Below are 15,390 nucleotides of genomic sequence, written 5' to 3' on the forward strand. Positions count from 1 at the left end.
CCAGGTGGGGAGACTGCAACTATCGGGGCAAGGAGTCTGGAACTGGCATAGGTAGTCTATAAGGGTGAGACTAGGACTGATATTGGAAGCCCCTGCTGAGTGACCCATGGGGTATCAATATGGTGCCAAAGATGGAATTTCTGTTTTTTCTGTTTGCTTTTTTAAAAACCAAGTAAATGACACACAAACTACATTAAAATAACAACATTAAGGTTGCAAAGTCAAGCACTCAAAAGGTAGGAAATGCCAGAATTAAGGTTGTCTGTATAACCTTAATTCAGCCCCCTGGAGTGTGTGCGCTAAGATACAATTGTTACTTACACAATCATATTCTATTTTTTTCGCAGGACTTTATCATCATTCAGTGAATAGAATGGATGGTGCTCACTTAAGTGAGCAGCTATTTTGTTTTTTCCTTGTTCAGAGTGTGGCCCCATACTTATTTACTGCACACTATTCAAACCCTACTGTGAAGACAGAATTATTAATTTCCTCATGGGCTTTTCTGTGGCATTCATCACTGTAATATATCCAAGTACTACACAAATGGTTATGAATTTATGTCACAAAACTCCTGTGAGGTGAGGGATTGAAATTATCCCTATTTTAAAGATGGGGAATTGAAACACAGAGAGATTGAGGTCAAATTTGGCCACTAATTTTGGTGTCCAATTTGAGACCTCTAGGACCTGATTTTCAGAGTACTTATTATATATAGTGCTTTATATGTCCAACACATAGCTCCCATTCACTTCATTTGCAGCTGTGAGTGCTCAGCATTTCTAGAAATGAGACCTGAAGGTCTCAAGTCAGACACCCAGAAAATTAGGAATGTGCAATTAGTGACAACCCATGAAAAGTTTGTTTTAAGTAACATAATGCATCCTTTATCACATAGCAACTCTGTAGCAGAGGGAGGGATAGAATCCAATTCTCCAGGGCAGCATTCAACTGCCTACACCAGGAGAACATCTTGCATTCTCCTGCCTCATTCACTACACACCTTTCACCTCCCGCAACATATGAAGCACATATCCTACAGACAACAGTCTCCTTCGCTACATAACCCTGAATCATGCCCAAACAAGATACAACCTGTGCACTGAATGACGCAGGGGTCCTGTGGAAAAAGCAGTATGTGATCATGTAATTGTATCATTATGCATACACACAAAGCTGAATTAAAGTTGGTGTATTTCTAGCATTTACTAACTTTTGAGAGCTTCACATTGCAAATGCTCTTATAACATAGTTTTTATGTGTAATTGTATTTATAACTTCTTTCGTGCATTGCATCACTAAAAAAGGTTTTCATTTCCATATGTTTTTAAGGTATGCCAAACTTTTGTGACTATTGTGTGTGTGTGTGTGTGTGTGTTTGTGTGTGTGTCTGTGTCCCTTTTTTGGAAGTTATAGTAATCAGTTAGAGGTGCCCTCTTTGACTAATTTTGATCTTTCTTGGCAAGTAATTATATTTAATTTTGTATTTTTCATAACTTAATTATACATCATTTATATTCTGCAGTTACACATTAGTACTCTGTATAGTTACATATCCACCAAAATTAATTGTTACAGTTATTTACTTGGTGGCACTGTAATTTGTTTGATAAATAGTGTAACAAAGACTGCAGTACATTCATCTTTAATTTAGGTTATACAACTCAAAATCTGAGATAATCGATTTTTGTAATAATTTCTAAGGCCTAACTCTACAATCCCTCCATACGCTGGACTCCCATTGATTTTGAGCCCTAGGTTGGGCCCTAAGGGAGTAACTCCAGAGAGAAAAGTGCACAGTCAGATTGAAAGAGCTGTGTGCTTCTCAGATACATATGCTCAAAATACATATTCAGAAGAAACAGACCCCTCACTCCAAATCTGTAGCAGTTGCTGTGCATGCAGGGGCACACATGGGATACAGGAGCCGATTCAGCTCCCACTGAAATGAATGGAGACCTCTCCAGGGGAGCTGGAGCAGATCCATGGTGAATAGGGTGTGAGAGGAGATCTGTGGATGAAGACTGCTGCTCCCAACTTATATGCACACACATGGAGTCTTGAGCCAGTGGATCAGAGCAGCACACAGACCCATTCGCCATGTTTTCTCTGATCTTTCAGCCCGTTCACCATGTTAATCATTGCTACTCACACTATAATGTACAATCATTAGGGAGTTCTCTGTGTGGCACACCAGGCACCAAGTCTTTCCAACACAGACTCTTCCCATCTATCTCCTTTCATTGCACAATGGACAGATGGCATTTTCATTGCATTTTGGCCATTCCCTGGATATGTAGAGGGGCAAGATTTGCCCCGAAAGTACTGATATTGCTTCACAAACAGTGACCAAGTTATCTAGTTAAATTGGTGATTTGATACTCTTTAGAGCACTAGCTCCATTGATAAGTTCAGTGGTGAAAAGTTTTACTTTAGTTCTTCTAGCTACTTTATCCCTGCTTGTGTAAGTCATGGCCTGTTAAGATAAGCTATTCCCCTTTTTTACTGTACCTTTCCCTTATTTAATCTGAAACCTAAAACGTATAATGTTTGTTTCTACTTGATGGGTTTTAATTTTTCATTTTACATGATGAATGAACATTTAGTTCAGTGCTATGGAAAGTATTTAAAGAGCCTTGAGATTTTTAAGCTTGCTAAGGTTCTATAGTAGTTTCATTAGCTCTTGCTGATGTGGGACTTGGTAGTAAAAGGCAGGAAGACTGTCAGAGAGGTTAAGAAAATATGATGGACTAATCCATGACAATGATATTTTACTGTTAGATATTAAATCCACATCAAGTTACTGACTTCCCCATACGATCTCTGTCCTGTAAGCATACAAGAGAGTTGTAGAGCATGGGGTTAACCACAGGAGGGCGTGTGATTTAGTAGTTAGAGCTCAGGACTAGGTTTCAGAAGTTCATGGTTCTGCTGGCTCTGTCACTGACCCTTCTGTGTGACTTAAGCAAATCACTTAGTATCCCCATCTGTGACACAGGGATGATAATACATATCAAACTCAGACGGATACTGTCAAGCTTAATTCATGACTATAAAGCCCTTTGAGCTCCTTAGATGAAAGGCATTATATGGGCCTGATCCAAAGCCCATTGCAATGAATGGTAAGACACTCATTGACTGTAATGGGCTTTGGATCCGACCCAAAATACATAAGTTCAAAGTACTTATTACTATTATTATACCAAATCAAATTATAGCTACCCAAGAATTTTTATCTTTAGACATTAAATGGGCACTTAAATGCATACAGTATCTGGGAATTTGAATTGAGTTATATAAGCAGTTATCCCAGTGTGATAGAAGGGATACCGTGACTTAGGACTTCTCTACATAGGGAAGTTAGTGTGCAGCAAGCCAAGGTATAAATCTACAGCACACTAGTTTGACACACAGTAATTCACTGTGTGGATCCTGCTACCATGCACTAAGTCTGTAGTGCACTTTGACATCCTACTGTTTCAAACATCAGAGCATTTAACATTTTGTTATTGAACATTTAGTGTGCTGTAGCAGGATCCACAGTGTGAGTTAGTGGATGTCAAGGTAGCAAACTACAGATTCACATCCTGGCTTGCCATCCACTAACTTACCATGAAGACAAGCCCTTTCTGTGGTGGAATATAATGATGCTCTCATATAGAATGGATTAATTTAAAATGAACAGTATGTCTAAATTACTTATTGGTATAAGCTTAAATGTTCCCCTGTCCCATTCTCATTATTTTGGAAACAGGAATATTTTTCTCATTTGCCGTCATTTAAAAATAAGTTCAGTAATACAAACAACAAAAGCTAAGGGTGGTCTGGTATTCCTGGAATGCAGAGAATACATTGGAATGTTGTCTCCTACAAAGGTTTTATTGTTTGGGGCTTGAGATGATTTAGGAGTGGACAACCAATGAGTAACTTATGTAAGTTTTCCTAATGAGTTCCAATCAAAACATTTTTACCACTCCACACCATCAAATACTCTGTGTATGCCAGATATTTTATAGAAATACATTTTTAGAAGTGTTTTAGCAAAGTTTTGGGTAAGTAAGCCCATGTTAGATAATTTAACAGAAACATCCAGCTAACTGTTTGAAACACTGCTGACTATAATAATTACAAAAACTAAGTTTACACAGAAGCTCTTTTCCCCACATTTTCCTTTCCTTCTCTCTTCATATAGTCATAGTCTTCTACCTGTAACATTGCTGGAATTTCAGTGATCAACAGATCATGGTAGTAGAAGAACATAGATTATTTAGTAAGAGCACTGTACCTGGTGGGGGGAAGTGAACCTCTTTTCATATGTCAGTCGACTCGCTTCCATCGAGAATCGGAAACTTTTCCTTCTGATACTGTCCTCTGATTCAGATTTGGGGAACTTTTCAACGTCTCCTTTGTCCTCTGCTTCAGACAGTTCCTTCTGTCTTCTTTTCTTCCTTCTGTTTCTCCTTTCTTTAGCACTCTTTGAGCTCAACTTCGATGCTTCTGAGGAACTTTCCAAGAGCTCCCCTAGTCCCCCTACTCCACTCAAATCTCTTGACGCAACTGACGCTGCTGCTACTGCTGCTGTTGCCTGTTGGTTTACAAGGTGTGGTATTTTTAGAATGTAGCTAGCTAACAATTTTATATACTTGTACTGATTTTTATTATTATCAGTGTAATCAGTTGCAACTTGCAAGCAACATTTCAATCCGGCAAACATTCTCAAAAAAAATAAATTCAAGACAATTTTGTTTAGAGAAATATTTAGTTCCCTATTATATAGAGCACAAGACAACAAAAGAACTAGTTTAAGTCGTACCATAACAGCACAGCTCCCCAAAGACAAAGGTACAATACATCAGCTTAAAATCAAAGTAGTACAAGAAATCATGAGCATTGCATCCTCCATGCACTTCAGATCTATGTGCTTCTCCCTCTCTCATGAGAAAGGCAATACATTCTACTACAGAACAACTCAGCTGGTCCCCTCTGCCTGTTCACAGTGAGAACTACTGGTTGTTCTTTCTGTATGGAGATATGTAACTCATACCATGTGACTTGATCCATTAAAATAGGTAGAGGGATTGATTGACTTAACCATTGGTGCAAAGAGACATTTAGGGCAGATCCAGGACCTTTTCCTGGGAGTGACTGTAAACTGTTCTGAAATGCTGCAGTGGAGGATATGTTGGGGAAGCTGCCAGGCCTCCACAGGTTGACAAGGTCAGAAGATGTGTGACTCCAGAAATGGCTAATTTTGTGTGTGAAAAGAGAGATCAGTAATTACCCACCAAAATAACATCATATTTGGTACCAGAGTTATTCAGGGTAGATGTGATGTACCTCTCTGACAGGGGAGTGGCTATATTTTTGGTTGATGTTAGAGGGGGAATTGTTAAGCTATCTTAGAACCTGGCTTCAGGTGGGGGGAGGCAGCCAAGCTGTTTGCTGGCATCTCCTTGTGGCATGTGTTCAGTGTCAGTACTCATTTGATAGGGGAGCTGGTTCTCTGATACACTGGAATTTAGGGGCAGACTTAGGGGAAGGCATCCCCAGAGAAGCTGGGGAATGGGGTTGTGGCTCCTAATGTGTTGTGTATCAAGGAGAAAATCCACTTTTCCAGCCCATTTACCCTCACACAAGAGGAGGGCATTGGAGTCCTAGCCATAGGCTTGGATCAGATGCCGTGAGGCTGGGGGAGCTGATGACAACCCTCAAACAGGTGGAAAGGAATGATGATCCAGGCTATATGAGTTCCTGGAGTGTTCCCAATGAGTAATTTAATAAAGTTGTGGCCTAAATAAACCATGTCTGTTGCATCTTGTCTTTCTTCCTGTGTGTCTGGGACAAAAGTTCTACATCCCGCTCTAAAAGAGCTCAGCTGGTTCTTTCTGGCTATTCATAGTGAGGATTAATTGTTGTTCTTTCTATGTGGGCTTAGGAAACACATTCTTCTTTGAGTAGTGTTCCTGTGGTGCTCCACTTTAGGCGTCTGTGTGCCCCCGCACCTCTAATCGGAGATTTTTGGTAGCAGTGTCCCATTGAGCCTGCACATGTGCTCTCTCTCCCTCCTGGGCGAACCCCCCTCACTTCCTTCTCTACCACTCTGAAGGAAGGAGCAGTTGTCCCTTCCTGATCTGTGTCATTAGCATAAGTAGTGTTTGTTTTGTTACCTTTGTTCTCCCTAAAAGCACTCAGGCTAGTGTTTTATTTTATTTTATTCCTTTGGTTTAAAAAGAAAAGAGAAAAAGGAAAAGAACTTCACTTTCCTTCCCTGTCTGGGGGCATTTCCCTCCCCTACCCCCACCCTGCCCTCCCCGGGCATCTAGTAGACTCATAATTATTTTCTTTTTCAGTTAAAAAAAAAAAAAGTAAAGACCATGTTCTTCTGCGTATTCCTCCCTGCTAGAGGATGACAAGCCCCTGCCCAGGGGCTTGCCTGGCTCTCTCTGCTCCAAGCGGTACCTCTCTTGCCAGAAGTCAGTTCCTCTAACAGCCAGACACTCACTGTGCCTGGGAGACCCTCACAGAAGTGTTTTACCTGCCACGCCTAAAACTGCAGCCTCACAGGAGCTGGGAGCTGAAGTAAAAAATTCCTCCCTATAGAGAAAACACTTCAGTCTGCAGGGGACTCTGGTGGGTGTTGACCCCGGATCATCACCGGAGCCTTCACTTCAAAAGGGGTCAAGTGGGGAAGAGGAGAAGAGAGAAAGAGAGAGAAAAAAAAAAGAAGAAGCCACCAGCAGATTCTCCCTGGGAAGGCTCCTCTGAGCAACTGGCCAGCCAGAGGGATGTTCCCCAGTGCGGCCATCTCGGCACCGACCCCCGAGCAACTGGCCAGCCAGAGGGGTGTTCCCCAGTGCGGCCATCTCGGCACCAACCCCCAAGCAACTGGCCAGCCAGAGGGATGATCCCCAGTGCGGCCATCTCGGCACCGACCCCCGGGGAACTGGCCAGCCAGAGGGATGTTCCCCAGTGCGGCCATCTCGGCACTGACCCCCGAGCAACTGGCCAGGTAGAGGGGTGTTCCCCAGTGCGGCTATCTCGACACTGTCCCCCGAACAACTGGCCAGCCAGAGGGGTGTTCCCCAGTGCGGCTATCTCGGCACTGTCCCCAGAACAACTGGCAAGCCAGAGGGGTGATCCCCAGTGCAGCCATCTCAGCACCGACCCCTGAGCAACTGGCCAGGTAGAGGGTTGTTCCCCAGTGCGGCCATCTCAGCACCGACCCCCGAGCAACTGGCCAGCCAGAGGGGTGTTCCCCAGTGCGGCTATCTCGGCACCGACCCCTGAGCAACTGGCCAGCCAGAGGGGTGTTCCCCAGTGCGGCCATCTCGGCACCGACCCCCGAGCAACTGGCCAGCCAGAGGGGTGATCCCCAGTGCGGCCATCTCGGCACCGACCCCCGAGCAACTGGCCAGCCAGAGGGATGATCCCCAGTGCGGCCATCTCAGCACCGACCCCCGAGCAACTGGCCAGCCAGAGGGATGTTCCCCAGTGCGGCCATCTCGGCACCGACCCCCGAGCAAGTGGCCAGCCAGAGGGAAGTTCCCCAGTGCGGCCATCTCTAAAAGAGTGACACAGAGAAGCCCTGCTGTTGCTCTGCTTGGGCACTGAGACACCAGAGGCTTCCACCATCATGCTCTGAGGCAAGGGTACCACCCCCTAAGGAGAGGGGACAGTTACCGTATCATCTCTAAAAGAGTGACATAGAGAAACCCTTTGGTACCAGATGCAACAAAAGTCCCATCTAGGAAGCGTTCTGCACCTTCCCGACCATTGATACCGACTCCAGACACTCCTCTGGCGTTCCGGATGAGCCCCTGGTAACACAGGTGCTCTGATACTCTGGAGACCTGTGGCCTCAGTACCCAGGGAGAGACAATTACCATACAGGTTTCAGAGTAACAGCCGTGTTAGTCTGTATTCGCAAAAAGAAAAGGAGTACTTGTGGCACCTTAGAGACTAACCAATTTATTAGAGCATAAGCTTTCGTGAGCTACAGCTCACTTCATCAGATGCATATCGTGGAAACTGCTGCAGACTTTATATATACACAGAGAATATGAACCAATACCTCCTCCGAGTATTGGTTCATATTCTCTGTGTATATATAAAGTCTGCTGCAGTTTCCACGATATGCATCTGATGAAGTGAGCTGTAGCTCACGAAAGCTTATGCTCTAATAAATTGGTTAGTCTCTAAGGTGCCACAAGTACTCCTTTTCTTTTTGCAATTACCATACAGTCTCTAAAAAAGTGGCACCAACAAACTTTTTGTACTGGGCAAAACTCTCATTTAGGGAGTGCTCTGCCCAACTATCGGTACTGACAATGTACCACGGACCCTCCTTTGTGGTACCAAATGAACCCATGGTACTGCATGAGCTCTGCTACCCTGGAGACCTGATGATTGGGGAAGAACCACAATCCCCATTACTTGGTACCAGGACCCCGGTATTGAGCACATCCCGGCACCCAGAATCACTCTTAGCACTGGGTTGTATACTGCCAATACCCCAGGCACCCTTACCCACTGATGAATCTGACACTGGGCAGGAGGAGATCGTTCCCTGGCCTTTCAGGGTGGCCCACCACCACACTACAAGAGTCATCCCCAATTCCATCACGCCAACTGCTTGTGCCTGCCTTCCTGCCTCTCCCTCCCAAGGCCATATTGTAACTCTTCGGGTATATACACACACATGGCACGACCGTCTCCGGTGTCTCTCAAGGAGAGTCCACCAGATGGTTTGCTACAGCCTGGCACCTGAGCCAGGGCAGGAGAGCACCTGAGCCAGGACAGGAGAAACCTTTTCAGAACAGGAAAGAAGGGAGAAGGGGGAGGGGGAACCACACCTGAAGAGGAAGCTATCTCTTCAGCACACTTCTCCTCATCTCTCCCAGATGAGACTGTGCTGCCCCACCCCTCATCACTAGGTGAAGATTTAAGAACTTTCTGGATCTTACCAAGAGGGTGGCAGATGCCCTTACAGGAGGTGGCGGATACACATCACAAGTTGGTGGAAATTCTGCACACTACCTTCTCATCTAGAACTGTCCTCCCCATTAATGAGCTGATTCTAGATCCTACCAAAATCATCTGGCAGAGCCAGCCTCCATTGCACCAACCAGCAACAGAGTGTAAACAAAAACAACCCTACATCTCTACCCAAAGAGGCAGACTTTGTTTTCAACATCCGCAACCCAACTCCAATCCAATCCAGTCATAGTGGATGTGGTTAATACATGAAGCAAGCAACATAATGCCAATCAACTCCATATGATCAGGCTTTGCAAGATGGCGTATTCATCGACAACATTACTGTTTAGAGTCATAAATTACCAAACTGTCATGGCCAAAACAATTTTGTTAATCTTGGGAAAGCCAGGATGTTTCTGAAACATTACTGGAAACACAAAAAGAACAGATTCAGACCATCCTTAGAGAAGGTCAGTTAATAGTCAGACCGGTCCTAGAGACACCACTGGATGTAGCTGTTACAGCTGCCCGCCCAGCCTCCATGACAGTAGTACTGAGGTGGGTTGTGGGGATTGGGTTTTTTTTGTTCGCTACACCTCTCTAGCTTTTTTGGGGGGATGAACTAATCACGGAAGGAGTGAAAATGTGCCTTTCTACCCTTTTCCACCTCCAGCCCTGCATTGATCACAACTCGACTGGACCCAGTGACCTGCCCTGTAATGGGTGAATCCTTCTCACTTTCTCACACACACAAAGAAGCATTGCACATCACCCCTGTTCTCAGATTACTCCACTGACTCCCCATTCATTTAAACAATAATTTTGCATAGACTTTATCCAGCTTTTGTTTCTCTCTGTTCCCCACTCTTCTTGCTATTCTAGCATCAGTCTCTGTTGCTTCATGCAAATGCACAAGTACAGTGGCAGCTGTCTGGAATAGCCTCCAGATAGCCTTCAATTTAATTAATCTCCATCTGCTTTCAGATATTGCCTGAAACCTTATCTTATCCCCCTACTTGCCTATAGAGCTTTGTTTTTATTTTGTAACTGCATTTTTTAATATAATGTATGAAAAGTACTAGAGAAAATAAAGTTTATATTAAATGTTAATACACATAATGGCTAAATTTTTGAAAAATTCCATATCAATGACAATAGATATCAATACCAAATTTGAAAAAAGGATGTACCATTGCTAATATATGTTTTTATTCTCCACAATTCTGCTCCTTTCTGATTGATTTGAAATGACAGTGTTTAATGGCTATATATGCTATTGCAGATAGTGAAGAAATCTTTCTTTTCAAGGTAAAGATAGGGGGCCTGATTATCTGTTGCCTTGCACCTTATGGAGTCATTTATACCTGGTTAAAGTATGTGTAAAATAATACATGTGTAAATGACTAGAGGATTCTGATTTGCTAGCATTTTACACCCAGTTTGTACTGACATAAATGACTAGACTAGGTGCAAGGCAGTGGAAATGCAAGCCGAGAAATTAGATGTTGGGTTCTCAAGTATAACACATTGTCAGACAATTTGTCTTTGGATAATAAACCCTCATACAACAGGTGTATATTAAAAATTACATTTTCTTGTAACATTATTTGTTATAAAAGATTATCCAAGAAGTAATTCCATCCATCACCCCTTTGTTACTTAAAGCATTTATATCCTTTTCTAAGGCCCTAATAGACTTAAGTGTGGTTACAACTAGGTATGTGCTTAAATACTGTGCTGGAACGAGGCCTGTGAGAATATCCTAGTACTAATACCTTTCCTTCAGTCTTTTTTTGTTCTGAATGTTTGGGAGGGATTATTAAATAGAGCAGCTCTGAACATCCTCTCACAGACTATAAACCAGAAGCAACTTATTTTAATGCCACCTGACTTTTTCACAACTGTTATGAGATTTGTAACCCCAGGATGTCATCAGTATCATGCATGGTAATTCTCCATTATAGCCAACTTTCTGTAACATTGTAATCACCAATCTTTTACCAGTAGAATTTTACGGTGAACTTAGTAACAGTGGTTTACTGCGCCATGAATTTGGTTTCTTGTCATTTTGTTGGTGAGATTATAAATTGTTGATTCACTTAATAAACTAGTTACTTTAGGTGATAAACAAGGCTTCTTGTTTTTCAGTTAACTGTTCAGTATATTATATATTATTACATGTACTAATTTATGTGAGTAATTTATAATTTTAGGCATAAGAATAAGGACGTGCAGAAACAGACAAAGTACATTTTTTACACAGAAAATACCTGAGCTTCTTCTTGTTGTTTTTTTAGCTGTTCAAGCATCTGCTGAAATTCTGCCTCTTTCTGCTCTGCTTCTTCCAGGGTTGCTTGATTCTGTTCTTCATAGGCCATAGCAACAACAGCCAGGATCAAATTCACCAGATAGAAAGAGCCCAAAAAAATCACCAGAACAAAAAATATCATGTATGTTTTGCCAGCAGCTCGTAGCGTCTGGGGGAAAACAATTCCGTATAAATGTGTAGTGTCACTGCTAGTCTGATAGTATGTTAGTGATGCAGTTCATGCTCTGATAAGTAGTAGTTTAAAGGGTTTGTCACGACTAGGGCTGTCAAGCGATTAAAAAAAATTAATTGCAATTAATTGCGCAATTAATCATGCTGCTAAACAATAATAGAATACCATTGATTTAACATTTTTTGGATGTTTTCTACATTTTCAAACATACTGATTTCAATTACAACACAGAATACATAGTGTACAGTGCTCACTTTATATATATTTTATTACAAATATTTGCACTGAAAAAAACCCAACGAAATAGTATTTTTCAGTTCACCTAATAGAAATGGAGTGCAATCTGTTTATCAGGAGATAACTCTGCCCACTTCTTGTTTACAATGTCACCTGAAAGTGAGAACAGGCATTCGTATGGCAGTGTTGTAGCCAGTGTCACAAGATATTTACATGCCAGATGTGCTAAAGATGCATATGTCCCTTCATGCTTCAACCACCATTTCAGAGGACACGTGTCCATGCTGATCACAGGTTCTGCTCGATAACGATCCAAAGCAGTACAGACCGACGCATGTTCATTTTCATCATCTGAGTAAGATGCCACCAGCAGAAGGTTGATTTTCTTTTTTGGTGTTTCAGGTTATGTAGTTTCCACATTGGAGTGTTGTTTTTTTTAGACTTCTGAAAGCATGCTCCACACTTCATCCCTCTTAGATTTTGGACGGCACTTCAGATTCTTAAACCTTGGGTCAAGTGCTGTAACTATCTTTAGAAATCTCACATTGGTACCTTCTTTGCATTTTGTCAGATCTGCTGTGAAAGTGTTCTTAAAATGAACATGTGCCAGGTCATCATCTGAGACTCCTATAACATGAAATATATGGCAGAATGCAGGTAAAACAGAACAGGGGACATACAATTCTCCCCCAAGGAGTTCAGTCACAAATTTAATTAACGCATGATTTTTTTAACGAGCATCATCAGCATGGAAGCATGTCCTCTGGAATGGTGGCCGAAGCATGAAGGGGCATATGAATATTTAGCATATCTAGCACGCAAATACCTTGCAACACTGGCTACAAAAGTGCCATGCGAACACCTGTTCTCACTTTCAGGTGACATTGTAAATAAGAAGCAGGCAGCAGTATCTCCCGTAAATGTAAACAAACTTGTTTGTCTTAGCGATTGGCTGAACAAGAAGTAGGACTGAGTGGACTTGTAGTCTCTAAAGTTTTACACTGGTTTGTTTTTGAGTGCAGTTACGTAACAAAAAAAATCTGTATTTGTAAGTTACACTTTCACAATAAAGAGATTGCACTTCAGTACTTGTAGGAGTTGAATTGAAAAAATACTATTTCTTTTGTTTATCATTTTTACAGTGCATATATTTGTAATCAAAATAATAATATAAAGCGAGCACTGCGCACTTTGTATTCTGTGTTGAAAAAGAAATCAATATATTTGAAAATGTAGAAAAACATCCAAAAATATTTAATATATTTCAATTGGTATTCTATTGTTTAACAGTGCAATTGATCACAATTTAAAAAATTAATCACGATTAATTTTTTTTAAGTTAATCGCGTGAGTTAACTGAAATTAATCGACAGCCCTAGTCACAACTGAATATATCTATTCATACAATTTTACCATATAAATAATACTTAGCATTTGATTCACTCAAGGTTCTTACCAACTGATAAAGATTTTCCCAGAAGTCCTGAGTCATCAGCCGAAAGAGTGACAAGAATGCCCAACTGAATGTGTCAAAGCTTGTGTAGCCATAATTGGGGTTTCTACCAGCTTTCACACATATATATCCTTCTGGACATTGACTGTGTGAAGACAGAATGTGAGGTGTTATAGTTAACTTTCAGTCCACTCTGACTCTGTGTTATGTTTCAGAACAAAATGCATTATTTTCATTTGCCATATCATCTATTATTTTTGGACAGTTGTTCTTTAGGAAACTCTTGTTAATTAAAATTTTGTGTTTTAAGACAATTCCAGAAGGCTCCCAAAAACCCAGCTAAGATAAAAATAAATGAAAAATGCCCCTTTAGTTTGTATTTTGTTACTAAGTAGCACTTGCTTGTTTTCCTTAATGAAAACCTGTCAAACTATTTAGTTCAGAATTTCAACAGTCACATTTTTCAACAATAATCTCCAATCCAAACCAGTAATTCCCAGACAAAAAATACTTGCTAAAATGGAGGTTGTAAATAAAGCTGGGTGAATAACTGATTTTTTGGTTCACTGGCAGATCTGGAAAAAAACTGGTTTGGGTCAAACCAAATCTAAAAACTGTAAATTGAAAAAAATTCTGTTTCTGGTTGAATGAAACATGGGGCTGGACACAGACATTTAGGCCAGTGGCACTTATGTGGGTTGTGAGAGACCCATGCTGAATTCCCCGACCTGCCTGATATGGAAAAGTAATTTGAACTACAGTCTCCCACATCACAGGGAGAGTGCCTTAGCCACTGTGCTATAGGTTAGTCTAAGGCAGGGTGTGCTAAATCTCTCTTGTTGGAGCTGTTCCATTTTGTATGAAGAATTAGGGTTATCAACTTTGTTTGGATGAATTCCTGGAGGTTTCATCACGTGACATTACCTTTAATTAAAGATTAAATCTTTACTTCCTGGAGACTCCAGGACAATCCTGGAGGGTTGGTAACCCTATGAAGAATTCATTGGCGCAGCAGCTTGAAATTGGATCTCTCACATCATACGTGGATGCTCTAACCATCAGGCTATAGAGTCATCCTCATGGTCTTTCCAAGGCCTAATTATGAATGACTGTGAATTGCCACTATGAATGACAGTGTGTCAGGCAAAGAGAATAAGGATGCAATATGGGGGATGCAAATTCAAGTTCCTTTTCACATCCCAGGCAAGTGCACTAACCACTGGGTAAAAGTTATAAGGGAGCTCATAGCCTCAGCTTCCAGGCATAGGCCTCATTTATTTATTTATTTACTTATTTTGTTACTGTTATTATTGGCCAAACATATTTGGCAAATTCACAAATAGTTTCACATTGACCAAAACAGCAATTTCCAGTCAATAAATTATTTGTCTGAACATTTTCACTCACTCTCGTTGTAAATATCCAGTAATTTAGAACATTAGACAAATGTGGTTCTAAGTCAGGAAGTCCACAGCTAAGATTAAGAAACAAATGTTTTCTGTAAATTGTTTCACTCTACACATTTAGTTTCTTGAGCTTAACTGGCAAGTATATTCCTTCAACTCTGCCCATTTGATTGTAAAGCTGGCCACTCTGCATGACCTATTTAGTAGCCTGTAAATTGCTTAGACCTTGTGGAGTTTTCAAAGGTTCAAATACTTGTATAAAACAAGTATTGAATTAACCAGCTGACGCTCAAAAAAGTATTAAAACGCTCTAGCTCATGCTCAGGAAAAAAAATTACAATTTCTAGGCCAATCTGCACCAACCTAGTTTGAGTCTTAAGATTCAGTTGGATCACTGAGTGCCCTTTAGCTGTTCTCCCTGAGGCAAATGCACCAAGAAGAAACTGTGAGACACAGAGACACAATTCCTCCCCTAGCTCCAGAGTGGAATAATTTACTACACTTTTTTATGATGTAGCATATTACACCTATGTGTTCAGCCCAGCTCTGCTGGCTGGTGCATGGAGGAGCTTCTTTGTGAATTGTGAATAACAGGCAAACAACCTCTGCTGTCCCCTCAATGCCTGGCTCCATAATCCAAAAAGATCCTAGGTGACTGCTTAGGAGATAAGTTTTCCCCCTTATCCCTTTTGCAGTCAAGGAGGATCAAGATGCAGCAAACCCCTAGATGATGAAGCACAAACTTTGTACAGTACTTATTTTTTGGTAGAAGTTCACACACAAAACTGTTGCAGCAAAAAGGATTTTGGGAAAAGTT

The 15,390-nt window shown here is 41.4% G+C and overlaps 1 protein-coding gene across 12 annotated transcripts in view; it reads right to left on the reverse strand.

Annotated features, from left to right (window-relative positions):
• LOC140895597 (sodium channel protein type 2 subunit alpha-like) overlaps nt 1-15,390 on the reverse strand; it is a 119,918-nt gene that overhangs the window by 68,746 nt on the left and 35,782 nt on the right. For 11 of the 12 annotated variants that reach the window (XM_073305672.1, XM_073305669.1, XM_073305673.1 and 8 more), the window contains 3 exons: nt 13,171-13,312; nt 11,247-11,453; nt 4,286-4,585 (listed from right to left, as the gene is read on the reverse strand). In XM_073305672.1, the coding sequence (XP_073161773.1) occupies nt 4,286-4,585; nt 11,247-11,453; nt 13,171-13,312 (649 nt within the window). Of the gene's footprint in view, nt 1-4,285; nt 4,586-11,246; nt 11,454-13,170; nt 13,313-15,390 lie in introns of those variants that run through there. The other variant, XM_073305680.1, reaches the window with a different exon arrangement.

Source organism: Lepidochelys kempii, chromosome 11, assembly GCF_965140265.1.
Source record: "Lepidochelys kempii isolate rLepKem1 chromosome 11, rLepKem1.hap2, whole genome shotgun sequence".
Classification (NCBI taxonomy): Eukaryota; Metazoa; Chordata; order Testudines; family Cheloniidae; genus Lepidochelys; species Lepidochelys kempii.